The 15,925-nt window shown below is 40.4% G+C and overlaps 1 protein-coding gene across 1 annotated transcript; it reads right to left on the reverse strand.

Annotated features, from left to right (window-relative positions):
- Positions 1–918: 918 nt before the first annotated feature.
- Positions 919–1,476, reverse strand: LOC27208205 (NADH dehydrogenase [ubiquinone] 1 beta subcomplex subunit 2, mitochondrial). Its single transcript, XM_016183816.3, has 3 exons — positions 1,286–1,476; positions 1,105–1,228; positions 919–1,048 (listed from the first exon to the last, which is right to left on the reverse strand). The coding sequence occupies exons 1-3, from the start codon at positions 1,372–1,374 to the stop codon at positions 983–985; spliced, it is 279 nt and encodes a 92-aa protein (XP_016025878.1). The 5' UTR covers positions 1,375–1,476; the 3' UTR covers positions 919–982.
- Between the last annotated feature and the right edge of the window lie 14,449 nt (positions 1,477–15,925).

The raw sequence follows: 15,925 nt of genomic DNA on the forward strand, positions 1-15,925 counted from the left end.
AACCCAACAATAACGAGGAACTTTGGATTCGTTGGGGATCGAGGGTCAAGGATTCATGGAGCAAAATTCCTCAAAAACGGTACCAGGACTTGGTGGACTCCATGCCAGGACGATGCGCAGCTGTCATTGCCAACAAAGGTCACGCAACCAAATATTAAGATTCTTTAAACATAGTTCTTGAGATATAATCCATTTGTTGAACTCTTATTTTATTTTTTTATTTATTTATTATTTAGTTTTAGCAAAATACGAGAAACAGTGCTATATTTGTTACCGCCCAAATTTGAAGGTTTTTTTTTGTTTTACCAATTATTTTTAAAATATCCTTTAGATCTGTTACCAATTTTATTATTTCGATTAAAAATCATTGTAGTATTTAAGTGTAGTGAAAAAAATGTCAGAAAATAGAGAAACGCTGGGGCAAACACGAAATGTGCTTATGGTGCTATTATTGTTACCGCAACTGTATGTAATGCCGGATGATCGAATCTTGTCCGGTTTGTAAGCTGGATTCTACAAAGTATTTAATATACACTCATACAGGGTAGCAGTTAGGAACAAAAGTAAATTCAATAATACATGCAACAATTGCGGGAAAAAAATGTATTCCGATCGAAGACCTTCGCGGAAAATCTAAACCGATCTAGAACTCTATGGCAGAAAATCTACGCAAATTGTATTGCACTTCAGTTCAATTAAGTTTAGCCAATTACTAGCCATCTTACAAACACCAGTCAACAATATAAAATGGCTTAATATTGTAGTTTTATTTTTTGTAATTCACTGTTCACTGGCAAAATATGCAGCGTTTATTTTGTCAAAACATTTATGCCGACTAGTGCACGCACATACGTATGCACATACGTTGATTGGGTAGAAAAAACTGAATGTTGAACAGAGTATTACGCAACAAATAAGTCCAAGCAGAATAATAATTTTAATCAATATTTATGGAGTATGCTTTCACATATAACGTTTAAAATCAATCCTTTGAAACACCCAACTCTGTGTTGCTCCATTTCCTTGAGTTAGGATAATCGAATTCCCCCTGTGAATAATGTTTTAATATAATATATATATATGTATATATATTCATTATCTTACCGTTATGTGGTCAGGTTCATGCCATAAGTGCCAGATTACCCACCACCACATAGCTCCACCAACAGTTACAGCACCAATTTTAGTTGCCTTTGAATGGGGAGGGGGGCCATTACGGTAAGATACCCTAAAATAGTAATGTAAGTTTAAAATGAAATATAATTGAATAGGTTTCCCAACTTACACATGACTTTTCCTTTGAATTATGTTACGACCTAAGATCGTACGAGGAAAACACCCGATTGAAGAACCCAATCTAAAAGCAAAGCTCATCGTCTGCTCGAAATTAGTTTTAAAAAACCTAATAAAAATTATTTTTTCACTTGCTATTTACTCAAGTAATTTATTGTTATGGTAATAAGAATGGCTAGTGCGGTATTTCTCCAAACTAAATACCCTGTCCATAATTGTAGCATCAATGAATAATAGCGTATTCCCAATAGTACGTTTGTCTTTGACATGTAAGGGTGTTCCAGAATTTGCGTCCAACTCACTATGTATCACAAAGTAACGCTTATCAATCATTTCATCCCATCTAACCATATTAATTTTTATTGATGGATCTCGATAAGACAAATCCCACCAATGCACTATGGTCCAGAATTCGTTTATTTTGGCATAAAGACTAAATTTTTATGTCAATATATCGTTCTCGAGCAAATATTTTCTAATAGAAAATTGATCATATAAATAAAACCCAAAAACAAAATTGACCGAAAGCTTCACTAAATCGTTTTATGAGCTTTTAAAGGTAAAGTGTTAAACAGCTGATTGAGAGAATGCAATTCCCGCCAAATTATTTGCTTACTTTTGGACGTGGTACGATCGTTAATACGCATCCATCAATTATAGTAAAACATGGAAAATAAATGCCAAGGTATGATGTTTTTAACTTATGTAGGTAATATATGTGTAGTTGTACTGTTTTTGCCTTGTGAAACATCAAATTAATGTGTATTTTAACAGATAATACTAACGTGTCCCCTGTGTTTCGTGGAGTATAACTAATTTTCTGACAATTTCTGACAAAAGCTAAAAACGTCAGTTTGTTTGTTTGTCTTTCACGGTAAAGTAATATCATTTGCTCATTTTTGCTCGTTTTCTTAAAATTTGATTTTATATAGGCAAGTTCGAGTTCAGACATAGCGACCTCCTGGACATTTGGAGGCGTAACAGTAGGCAAATAAGTTATGTTTCCAATTACGTTTATTCCGAAATCAACAACAATAATCTGGAATCGAAAAAGACAGAAGAGGTTGACAAAAAAAATAGTAAATTTTGAATTATTTATTAAAAGAAAACTGCACGAGTGTAACAGACAATTAGACCGATTTATTTCCAAACATACATGCTTGGATCCGGTGTTTTGAATTTGTTTTAAACGTATCATAAGAGCTGAGATAAAAAAGTGGCATATATGAGGAGAGGACAAGGTTCAAATGAGTATTCGAAAAATATATATATCCAGGAGGAAATGTGGAGAGAAATGGGCCTTCGAGTAAGCATGCCGAAGCAGAATGGCAGCGGCAATAGCAATGATGGTAATACGGCAAGAAGAGCTTTCGCAAGTACCAAATTCCCGTCGATAACCAGCTTCAACGAAAATCTTTTGGAAAAGTTTCACATTATTTTAATAGCAATATCGTCCAACTATTTTATAAATTCCGACAAATTTCGTTCTTTTTGCGATATAACTTTTCAATTATATATGCAAACGTGTCCATGGTATCCTATGTCACCAACGATCCATAAAGTACTGGTCCACGGATTTCAAATCAATAATTCGGCGTTGGTTCCACTTGGATGCCTAGGCGAAAATGCGAGTGAAGCCCGGAATAAACTTTACAAAAGGGACCGACTATCACATGCACGGACAAATAGTCTGATCAATACGATGAGTGATATTTCTCCACAGAGCGATTGATTCCTCGGACCCACTATTATCAACAATTTGTTTAAAAGAAGGGAGAGAAAAAATAGGAAAAAACACTTTCGAAGGCAGTAATAAGTCTTTTGGAAATACAGTCTAATTTTAAACCTTATCCATCAGACAAAATATTGGATTCACATTCTGATTCTCATTCGAGTTCAGATTCGAAAATTTATAATGTAGAACTAGAAGAAGAGGAAGCGATTATTTTTAAAACAACAATACACACACTTTTATTAAAAAAAAAAAACAATGAAATTTCGTTGACTCCTGAGTCATACCAGTAGTTAATATGGGAGGCAAGAGAGGGCGTGGTCGAATTTTGTGTGCAAACTATTTGTGATTTAACAACAAAATGTACAAAGTTTCAAATCTGTAGCTCAATTTTTAGACTTTATGCAAAAAAATCGAATTCTGGACCACAGTGCAGTGGCTGAATTTTCAGTTTCCATGGATTGCCTGCTTATGGAATTTGACTTAATGTACACAATCGCATTTTATTTACAAAACCTATCAAAAACTCTCGGTATCTCAAGAAATAAAAAAGATTAAATATTTCTTAGTCTGTTCTGAGTTTTGTTTTGGAAGACATGAATACTGCCGCCCTAAGACCACCTCTTGATTTTTGTCATGGAATTTTTGAGAGAGAGAGGGTAGCTGCTACCCTTGTATCCTAGATCGAGAGAACGTTTTTTTTTTCAAGAAGACGCCACCATTTAACAACTGCGAGCAGCGACAAAAACCATAATGGGCGATCAGAAATGAGAATTAAAGTAAAGCGTTTTATTTGAAATGGTTTTTCGTGAATTTTGCATTCGGTGTCGAGATGCATTCACTTTTATTCCTAAATTTTGTATTCCTTTTTTTTAGGCCCCTTAGCAAGTGTAATTTCAAAGAGAAAGCAACGGCTGGTTTGGCACTATGCAGCCACTTTTTTGGTGACGGCCAAAATTGCTCCCTGTCCGCTCGCTTACGCTGAGAGCGTAAGAAATCTAAAAATAAAATTTCCTTGCTTGTGTGAGTAAAAACAATAGACGAGAACGTGTATATGTGTGCGTACTTGTGCTAGAAGACGATTTTCGGGACGAAATCAATTCTGATCGAAGAAACGAATTTACATATTTTGAGTTTTGGCAATATGATGAAAAAAATTAAAATTAATAATTCACGCCGTGACTATTATAATTTTAAAGTTTTTTAAATTGGTTTGTTAAGATAATTATGTGTAATATATATGTACATTTAACATTAATTATTTACATAAAACCATAATGAGTGTCTAAATATGTGTTTTGACATGATAAGTAGGCAAACTATAAATATGTTATATTTACGGGCTGCAATAAACATGTCACAGGGCAGCATATGTGGCAACTACAGATAAGTACGATATGACCACGCGGGAGATGATTAGCGCGGTCATAGCCCTCAAACATAGATTTAAGAATAAAAATCAGCTGCGGCGTCTTACAAGCGCTGCATTAAATAATTAGATGATAAGAACCTATGTAAGAATGAATAAAAGGCGAAGCCCTCGAAGCAGCGAGTCAGTTAGATTCAAACACTCGAATTGAACTCATTAAGTGTACGCACTAGTTCATAGTGTGAACAATGAGAAAGCACTACTTATATTTGTGCACAATTTATTTGTGCTCAACATTAAATTTTGTTTTTTATTATTTTTAAAAATATTTCAAAAACTTGAATGTGTATTATAAAAATATTAAACAAAAGATCAGATGGTGCCTTTAGTTTCCCGAAGTCGGAGTCTACTGAGTAATACAAATTTATAAAATAAATAAAAATATGTAAACAGTTTGTTGCAAAAGTCATATCTGGAGGCACGAAGTGCGGACACAAGCACTCAACAATCATTGCCATATTTACTTTTCACGCGTCGCAAGCTGAATACTCTAATGACAAATATTCTAATATAAAGATTTTTTGAAATTTATTTTGTGATATTATGTACATAGATTCGGCTATTATTATTTCTAAGCTATATTTAAATAATAATAACGTTATGGCTTGGCATGCGACAGCCAAATCAAAAGGATCCAGGCTATTCAAAATAAGGTAGCAAGACTTATCACCGGCTGCGAGTGGTTTGTTCGAAACACCATCCTGCACAGAGACCTGAAAATCGCAACGGTATTTGACGATATAAACCAGCACTCGAACAGATACCATGACAGGCTGGAGCGCCACAGAAATCGGCTGGCCAGCGCTCTAAACAGATCTCGCCCACCAAGGAGGCTCAATAGAAGGCAACCGAGGGATCTCATTACCCGATCTCCGATCTCCCGACAAGGGTCAGAAGAAGCTGACGCTTATCTTAAGTCCTATTTGTTATATGGGATTGTTACGTAATTGCAGTAAAATTACTGTACATTTGAAAAGCTAACTATAGTTAGCCGGCGAGCCCAAATGAGCTGAATTAATAGATAAGAAGGACACAAAGGGGCTCCAAGACTTCCCCGTATCCCTTATCAAATAAATTATTGAAAAAAAAAAAAACAATCATTGCCTTATTACATTTTCACACGTCGCAACCTGAATACTCTAATGACAAATATTCTAATATAAAGCCATTTTTGAAATTGTATTTCGTGATATTATGATTCGGCTATTACTATTTCTAAGCTTTATATAAATAATAATAACGTTAAGGCATTGCAAAACAAGAATTTTACACATGGTGCCAATTCATCAAAAATAATATAGATTTAATGTCTACGAACTTCTAAGGTAAAGGGCATATTTTGTAAGATTTACAATGCATGAGCGAGCACACGTATGCACACATACAGTTGTCTGCTTGTGTCTTTATTAAACTAAGGAGGTTTGTTAGAGATTGGCGGATATTACATCGGAACCCAAGCGTAAAAAACTATTTAATTGCGGTATAAAAAATATTTATAGCATTATGTTGCAGGAGTAAAGATCGGAAAGCTAGCTATAAAATTATTTAGCCTCAGAAAGTTTGCCTTGCAAAAATAATGAATTCGGTTGGAAGACTTCTCAAATTTTTTTTAAGATGATATGGATCTTCAGGTTGAGTACTGTGGACAGTACACACTTTCAGCGCTTGTTAGAAGACATAGATCCAATAATCGACCAAGAGAGAGTTTCGAATATAATTAACTTGCGACAACGATTGCGAGTCGAGCACGCCGTCAATAAAATAATTTTGTACGATATTCGATTTTTCTTCTGCAGATCTTATTGCGCGTGTTAACTCCTCCCCGCGTTAGGTTAAAGTCGTCCTCGGCTTTTCGGGAAGGTATCGTCATCTCGATGCTGGAGTCGGGGTGTCGTCTTTTGACTCGACAGTAACGGATGCTTTGGATGATCCCATAAACAACTAGGACCACGGCGATGGTGACGCCGCTGCTTAAAATGGGTCTCGAAATGATGTCAGATTTCAGACTACCAATATGTTGGAGGTTCTGCAGCGACAGCTCGTGCAAGAACGGCAAGCTTAGTTGATCTCGATGGCTAGTCACATTGATCTGAGAGGCCACTGCCGCAGCGGGTTTCTTCTTTAGGACGCCCTGGTGGTTTTCGTAGTGGGTGCCGTTTAGAGATATACGATCGTCATATGTGGCTAAGTAGGTTCCCGAGATCATCTTACTGCTGCCTAGGCTATCTTCGACCATTAAGGTTGCGTCGTTGATAATCAGGACACCTTCTTCAACAAGTGTCACCGGATCCAGATGGCCAAGGAGAGTGGTGCACTGTGCGACGGTTCCAGACACCAATTGTTGAGCGCAAGTCGGGTTCTGCAATCTCTTGCAGAAGGTGGTACTCATGGCTGCGTTACATTCCTTGCCGGCGTAGATTCGTGCACCGCATTCGGCTACTACATTATTATTCTCAAAGTCTAATATTATCTTATTATGTTGAACTGGGAAAACGTTAATTTTTTTACAAACTGTTTCTGGTTTAGGATATTTGATTAAGAAATACAATAAATCGTTGTTCTGAAAGGCTTTAACGCTAAATACTCTTAAAATATCTGCTAAGCTCGTATTTGTGAGAAGTTCATTGGCCAGATCATGAATGTCAACACTATCCAAAATAAGGGGGCTTATTAAATTTATTTTAGCTAGAGTTAGCGACAGTATCAAGTCTTCTAGGTTTGTAATAATTATTCTATTTTTAGCAAGTATACTTTCAAATAGGTGTTCTGAGTCCGCGTTGTCTGTTTTTCTTATTGCATTCATTGACCTTGTAATTTCGTTTAGTCGAGATTGAAGTTTCGTATTTATTTCGATCTGTCTATTTGCTGAATCTATTAATTGCCCTTGTTTAAATTTAATGTGTTCCCAGTCGTCGAAGTCTGGGGTTCCGGCTATTACCTTGAGTGCTGTACCTAGTAGATTTATACTGCGAGCATGTCTATGGTGTACCCTAATCGTAGCTATTAGTGATTCTATGTGCCCCACGTTGGGCGCCAATTAACAGACAACAATTTTAATTAATGCGATTTATTATGCGACTATGCGCGTTCTGATGAGTTTTTAAACTGAAGACAGAAAACTTAAGCTTAATATGAAGTAGCCCGTCTTCTGAAGCAGCGCTCACGGCAGAATGCTGACATTGCGCTTCACACGCTCCGGGCAGTAGAATGTTGGAATGCAGGAGTCATATTTCGCGACTTAATTGCAGTCGCGCTGACGTTACTGCGGCCGCGTCCGGTCTTATCGTGGAGTTAGCGATTTTGGCCCTGCGCGTGTTAACTTACATACCTGTGAAAACTTTCGAGTTAAGTATCTCCGGCTGTAACCAAGTCTCTGTAAACACAATTATATGGTATGCAAAGAAAATACTGTCAGAACACAAAATAGTTCGTTTTCTATGCAAGCCTCTGTTATTTTGATAGGAAAGAGATGACTAGATGTTAGTTTTTTGAAGAAGAGGAAGAAAATTCTGCGTATGGTGCAGATGTCTGGCCACAGTAAGGGAAGTTTAATTTCCACGGGCCCCCTCCATACTCTTCGGTCAAATATCGACAATATGGTCGAAAAAAGGTCAAAAGGGACAGTTATCTTGAAAGATGAAATGAAATGTTAGAAAATTTAAATTTATTCACTTGATATGCTTTTGTTCAGTCGAAAATTTAGAAGCGAAAATTTGTTTATTCAGTGTATTGTATTTCTGAAGGGTCAACTTGTGCCGGTTTTCCGGTGGAATCATCGCAATAAACGGAACATGCAAATTATAAAATATGTATGTTTGTTAAAGGGACGGGGCGAGCAAAAGGAAAATAACAATAAAAGAAAAATATGGATTAACGTATTCCGCTTCTAAAAGTTAGACGCCCTTTTTCTGTGTCCCTGAAACGGTACATTCGGAAAGTGCAAAACAGTTCTAGGCTAGCCCGTTTAAGACGATTGTAGAGGGGTTCGGAATCCAACACATCAAAACGCCGATATACTCACCCCAAAGTAACGCTGGCGGCAATCCGGAACCACGCCAGTAGGTATCACAAGAGATCAACGCGCCACCAACGATGGTACGCGACGTAATTGTGACACACTACTGGAAGTGCAACTACACTCTCCACGCGAGGGCGGCTGGAAACAGGCTCTTAGTTAGGTCATGTCTCTGCTAAGAGTGCTGGCTAATCGTAGTTGGGCTGGAGCTGGTAACTCTCAAAAATTTCCACACCTCCGGGCCGGACTAAGATGTCATTCGACCCGTGCCGAAAGTCTGCCAGGCTGGGGGCCCGTGTAATAACTAGCCCAATCGATAACGGAGAATCCGGGCAAGTGGCGTCCGCCCGGTCTAGTTAGCCTTACCCGGGTACTGCGGATCTCTGCCCGTGCGGACCTTTTATTTCTCTGCAACTCGTGGGTAATATGAGCAATAGACCAAATAATTTTAAAATACCGCAGGCCTTGACTGCGGGAAATGTCGCAAGACATTACGAGGACCGTCTCCTTGACGGAGAGCGGCCTACTTCGGTGGTAACACCAAAAAATGCTCCTAAACGGAGTGCGCCAACGGCACAAGCACGCCCAGTTGCGGGAGGGAAGTATCGGGCAGCCACACCGAGTCACTCGAATGTGGTCCAAGCCGGCCAAGCGGGACGGGCTAAAAACCCATTACCGCAACTTGGTTGGCCTGGGCCCGGGATGACCCTAACCGTAAGGGGCTGAGCGGGGCCAGAGCGAAGTGGTATCTTCTTTACCTTCAGCAGGGCAAGTCACCTGCTTAAGCTTTGTCTTTGGTCAAGACACCGCAGCCGCTAGAGCAAAGGACCAACTCTGCTTCGAAGCGGGCAAACACCACCCTGACGCCTCCGACGGAAACGCCTAAGAGGCAGAAGGTGGAGAAGAGCAGGCCACTGACTGCTCCCTTCGATGGACCAAGCACCTCAAGGGTTGCAACGGCAACTGAGGTACGCAAGCCATCATATGCGACGGTAACTGGGGTCATTAAGGTTGCGATCGTACCAGAGGGGTACCCCAAAGTCATCCTCAGCAGTGAGAACCTCTCACAGCTCGAGGACGCACTCTTGGAGGAAATAGTCCTCTCCGGGTTGGGATTCTCGAATCAAGTTTGGAGGAATCCACTTCAGGGTGGGCCACCTGATAGTGGACTGCCGCAACGCAACCACTGCTGAGTGGCAAAAGTGGATCATGGAATTGATCAAGAAACAGAATGACGTGGACACTGAGAACTGGCGTCTCATATCAAGGAAGAATAAGGGTGGTGGCTCGCTCCTCAGCCTTGGCATTGATGACAACTCATGCGCCAAGATTATCTCTAGTGACCACAAGCTGAGCTTCAGGTTTAGAGACATCTCAGTTTGTGGTCTAAAGAAGGCTAAAACGATAAAATCCGGCCCAAGACAGGTCGAGACTCCTCGAAATCCACCAGTCTCCGCGGAGAAGCCCAATAAGCTCTCCGAATCCAGCGAGAGCCTGGCGTATGATGAGGATCTTAATGCGACCATCATCGAGATGGGGGATCAGACCCCGTTATCCTCTCAGGAGCTAGGCATGGAACTAGACCTGCTGAGTAAGGAAGAATCGATACCGGTGGATGGTGATCTGGGTATCTCCAGATCAGCAACGCCGACGATGGAGCCGATCATCTAATGGTCGGAACTACAGGGATAGCCTCGGCTGTGCTGGCAAGGATGTTCACCAAACAACATCTTGGGCTAGCCCCGGTACAGGAACCCTGGTATAACCAGGGAATAAAAGAAAGGCGTGAAGAACGCCAAGGTAATTTGGGATCAACGGGCCTCTAGCCCTAGAGCCTGTATCCTGGCATGTAGAAGTCTTAATTATTATATACTTACAGAATTTCTCACGCGGGACTGTGTACCGATCGTGGTAGAAGATGTGGGAGCAGCCAAGAAGACTGTGGTGGCATCGGTATACTTTGCCGGTGACGAGGCGTGCCAACCGCCCGAAATCACTGCACTGGCAGAATACTGCAAGAGGACACACTCACCCATCATCATCGGATGTGATGCAAATGCACATCACGTGATATGGGGCAGCAGCGACGTAAATCAAAGAGGTGAGTCACTCTTAGAATTTATCTTGAATAGCAATCTAGAAATCCTAAATGTCGGCAATGTTCCGACATTTGTTACCAGGGTAAGATCCGAAGTTCTGGACATTACACTTACCAGCAGATCAGTGGCTTCGCATATAAGCGACTGGCACGTATCTTTTGAGGAGTCAATGTCAGATCACAGAATTATTCTTTTTAACATAGGGCTAAGTCTAGAATGTAGCGAGCGTAGGCGCAATCCCAGGAATACGAACTGGGAAGGGTTCAATGCCTCCTTACTGCGGAATCCAGCTTCTGGGGTAACCGGGAAACTCCGTACCACTCTAGAACTGGAGGCCGCCGTGGAAGATATTAACTCGTGTCTTGCTAACGCGTTTAGAGAAAACTGCTCCCTTGGTCGAGCAAAGAGGGAAAAAGATGCTCCATGGTGGAACGACCAATTGGAGAAGTTACGGAAAGCGACCAGGCGTCTCTTTAACAAAGCAAAAAGAGAAGGGAACTGGGATGCCTACCGGAATAAACTGACTATGTATAACCATGAGATCAGAAAAGCCAAACGAAGGAACTATAGAACCATCTGTGAGGCAATAGTAAACACATGTGAAGGCGCACGACTTCACAGAGAAATCTCCAAAGGAGTGCCAGAATCAAATCAGACACTACTTACGGAGGATAACTCCTATACTATAGGAAGTAAGGAGAAACTTGAGCTACTACTGGCAACTTACTTTCCGAAAAGCACGCTTCAAACGAATGGGAATACCCCGGTAACGGCACAAAGTAGACCGTGTGCTACTGATTGGGCCAAAGCAAAATCAATAGTAACAACGGAGAGATTAAGATGGGCAATTGGTACATTCCAGCCCTACAAATCTCCTGATCCAGATGGCATTCAGCCAATCCTGCTACAACGAGCGCTAAATCAGCTCGCAGTGCCGATCAGGAAAATACTGATCAGCAGCCTAGCTTTAGGACACATACCTACTGCCTGGAGTGTAGCAAAAGTGGTCTTCATTCCAAAAGCTGGAAAGAAAGACATCACTGATCCGAAGTCGTTCAGACCCATCAGCTTGACATCGTTTTTGCTAAAAACGTTGGAAAAGCTAGTGGATGTCAGCATTAGAAGCATTCTGCTTGTAGAGCATCCGCTCCAACGGACGCAGCATGCCTACAGGGCGGGCAGATCAACTGATACTGCCCTATATCACCTGAAAAGCCTTATTGAGGATTCACTTACTCATAAGGAAGTGGCGCTATGTGCCTTCTTAGACATACAGGGTGCATACGACAATACTTCTCATGAGGCCGTCAACGCATCCCTGGCAAGAAGAGGACTAGATGCAACAACCAGCAGATGGATCAAATCAGTACTGGCATCTAGGCGAGCCATGGCCACTATAGGAGGACAGTCGTCCACAGTATATACCACAAGGGGATGCCCCCAAGGGGGTGTCCTCTCGCCTCTCCTGTGGAGCTTGCTGGTAGACGAGTTGCTGGACAGACTGACCCGCAGAGGTATACTTTGCCAGGGCTATGCTGATGATATTGTCATTATAGCCAGAGGTAAATATGAGGAAACACTCTGCGATATCATTCAACTGGGCCTCAATATGACCAGGGAATGGAGCAGGGAAGTAGGCCAGAGCCTTAATCCTCGCATAACTGTTATTGTTCTTTTCACAAATAGGGACAAACTACAGAGAATGAAGGCAATAACCCTGTCAGATTGTCGCATAGAGGCCAGCAAAGAAGTTAAGTATCTTGGGATAACCCTCGAATCCAAACTTCGCTTCAAAACTCATGTCGATAACACAATTGATAAGTGCACCAGAGCACTTTTCACGTGTAGGAAAATTGCTGGAAAATCGTGGGGAACCTCACCACGCATAATAAGATGGCTGTACCTCATGGTAGTCAGACCCATACTAACATATGGAGTAATAGCCTGGGGTGATAGAGCACGCCTTAGCACCACTAAGGTGAAACTTCATAAGCTCCAAAGAATGGCCTGCATATGCATGACAGAAGCAATGCGCACCTGTCCCACTGCAGCCCTAGAAGTACAAATGGAGGTAACGCCGCTTCATATCGTCATTGAATAAGAATTGAGGGAGCAGGAAATGACTGCAACCTTACAAGAAAGGATGCGGAAAGCCTAAAAAGGGATATCCCTTTGCTGATGCAACCAAGGGATGAGATGCCAGCTGAGCACAGGTTCGCTCAGAACTTCAGCACTCATCTCAGTAATAAAAACAGTTGGACAACCCTGGGGAAAGTACACCATATGAAATCACAAACAATAAAGTGGTATACAGACGGATCCCTCACCGATGAGGGAAGTGGGCTGGGGGTTGTAGGCCCCAGGTTAAAATACAACGAATCAATGGCCAGATACACCAGCATTTTTCAAGCTGAAGTCTGTGCTATTGGACGCTGTGCGGAGTTTAATCTGCAAAGGAACTATCGTGGCAAGGACATTGCTATACTGTCTGATAGTCAAGCAGCCATAAAGGCGCTCAGCAAAGCTAAGATAACATCTAAGTGAAGTGAGGACAGTCCTAGACAAACTGGGAGCTGTCAACAAACTCACAATAAGGTGGGTCCCGGGACACAACAACATCCCGGGAAATGAGCTAGCGGACAACCTAGCCAGGAAAGGGGCAGAGAACCCTCTAATTGGGCCCGAACCATTCTGTGGTGTTGGTCACCACAGAGTACTGGGCTTACTTAAGTCAATAGAGGAAGAAAAACGTCTGTTCTTCTGGGAACACCTACCAGGACTTAGGCAGTCTAAGATTCTCCTTCGTGAATATAACCACAAAAGATTCAAGACCTTAATGACACACGGGAAAAACACCGTGCGCATTTAAACTGGCCTTCTTACGGGGCACTGCCGACTTCGCAGTAATTTGCATAAGATTGGCATTGCAGTCAGTAAACTCTGTCGCTTCTGTTGCATGGAGGAGGAGAGCTCTGCACATATTATATGTGACTGCACGGCGCTTTCCATCAGGAGGAACAGACTCCTGGGCATGTATGTAGTCCCACGGGAAACAATTGCAGCCCTGAACCCCAATAAAATTCTGGCTTTTATACAGGGCATTGGACTTCAGGGAGATCATTGAGTCATGAAGGGGTAGTACAATAGATCCTACTGGGTCGCAGTACACATAGAAACCCACTTAATAATAATAATAATAATAATAATAATAATAATAATAATAATAATAATAATAATAATAATAATAATAATCCGGAGTCTCTTTGACAAGGATCACAGAGAGTGGGATTCGCATCTGCCGGAGATCGAGGTGGCCATACAGAATATCCCCCACTTAGCCACAGGAGAAGCCCCGTTCTCCAGTGCATTCGGTCATCACATGTTTCTGAATGGATCCAGTTACAAGCTAGCCAGCATAATATAATACTCACAACGAATAATATTGTAGCATATTGTAGCAATCTACCCTACCAATACAATAAATGATTGGGTATAACTTAGCGTCAATGCATTGTGACACTTTGTCATAATGAATATAAATATACAAATACGCTAAAGACCGCCAAAAACTCCACAAGCATTCCAGCGCCCAAGTAATACGGTCTAACGCTTTACTTAAGCCGATCGCGGAGCATGGGAATGCTACACATAACATATGCATGCCTTCTGCATACATATGTATATTTATAAATGTATTTAAGAATACATAGATATAAGCCATGTATGTTCGGGTTAGCTGAACCCAACATCAGCACACTTTGGGCATTCAAATAAAGAACCTCAAACAGAGCAGAAGCTCTTCTCTCCTTCTTAATAACAACAAAATACTTTAAATAACTAGCACTCATTACATGGCGACCGTGACAGTGTCCACAGTGTGAAACAACGCAAGCGCAATTGGGCCAATGCCCCAATTTGCGTCGTGGAGACATTTAAAACAAGCAAAGGTGCGAAACAACGCAAACGGCTAAATGCCAATGCCCCAATTTGCCTTAATTTTAATTTCTAAACCCAAGCCGAGGCGGGAAACCGCTGCTTGGAAAACATTAATATCTGTTAGGCATTTTACTAATCACTGACCCACTGATTGAGAAGGGTCTCTGGCAAGATGATGTGACATTGGTTCCACTTCCTTGATGATTTCTTGCAGCCAGATGTCTTTAATGTCGCATGTTGCTGTTTGACCATGGAGTATTCCTTTGATGCAGTGGATTTCGATTAGGTTGGTTTGTGCTCGAGCACTTTCGCATATGTAAGTCGTATGAACTTTCGGACACTTTTCTTCAAAGTACGTAATCCGGTCGTCTTGATTATATAAAATATAATTAGGTGTGATTAAGAATTTATTTTGGTGTAGTGGCAGACGGACTACGTGTGCTAATTGGAAAAATTATGTCTTAAATATAGGTATTTTAACATGGAATGTTATGTATGATTTATCGATATAAGTTCCTAAGGTTAGCAATCTATATAAATGTTCTTCGGATTCTATTGTTATGTTCTGATTTGATATAAATTAACTATGGAATTTCTGTTTCTGATAATATAAATTTAGGTATTATATTGAGTTTAGTTAGCAAAATACTTTCCGATTTGTTATTAATATGGTTTTGTAAAATATGTATATTGAAATTAATTCTAGTAATGTATTGGAGTAAGTGTATTTCGCTGTGTTCGTCATTAAGTGTCTTATATATATTGTTATTGTAGTTTTTAATGAATTTGTTGATAATAGCTTGTTCTTGGTTTATGTGTTGTGTAAATTTTCAAATCTTAAAGTAATTTCCTTGTAAAATATATTTTGTTGAATAATTTTTTGTGTAATTTGATTTTCGTTTTCCTTAACAACGTTAAACTTATCATTTATTTGTTGGGTGTATTTTGCGTCCATATTTCCTGTCGAAAGTTTTATTAAGCTGTCAAGACCGTTCGCCAATCCTTTTTTTCTCTCCTTGAGGTTATTAATGCTTTAATTTTGATTTTTAACTGGTCTACTTTTTCTTTCAAACCTTCAATTATTTCTTGTTAAAATTCTATTTGTTTCAGGTCGTCTAATGTCGTTTCCAATTTTTCTGTATTTTCAAGGAAGTCTTTTATATTAATTTTGTGTAGGAAGTGTCTGTATGATTGTACCAGTCTTGCGTTTCCCAGGTCGATCTTCGCGATTTTGCTATGGGACTGTATACCCTGCCGCAAATTTAGAAAATTTTTCAATGATAGTATTGTTTTTCCGCTGATTGTATAAATGTCTACGTGTATAATTTGCATTGGGGCTAGAGGAGTTTCTGTTTCTGAATATTCGAGTCTTTGCGGTTGGCTTTCGTACTTAAGTGTTTGGCAGACGTCGCAGTAGTTAA

Source organism: Drosophila simulans, unplaced genomic scaffold, assembly GCF_016746395.2.
Source record: "Drosophila simulans strain w501 unplaced genomic scaffold, Prin_Dsim_3.1 Segkk87_quiver_pilon, whole genome shotgun sequence".
NCBI lineage: Eukaryota > Metazoa > Arthropoda > Insecta > Diptera > Drosophilidae > Drosophila > Drosophila simulans.

Coding starts and splice junctions, on each gene's coding strand:
- LOC27208205 (XM_016183816.3), bottom strand. CDS start 1,374: ATGAGCTTTGCTTTTAGATTGGGTTCTTCAATCGGGTGTTTTCCTCGT. Junction 1,229..1,285: donor ATTCAAAGGAAAAGTCATGT/GTAAGTTGGGAA, acceptor TTACTATTTTAG/GGTATCTTACCGTAATGGCC. Junction 1,049..1,104: donor ATGAACCTGACCACATAACG/GTAAGATAATGA, acceptor CATTATTCACAG/GGGGAATTCGATTATCCTAA.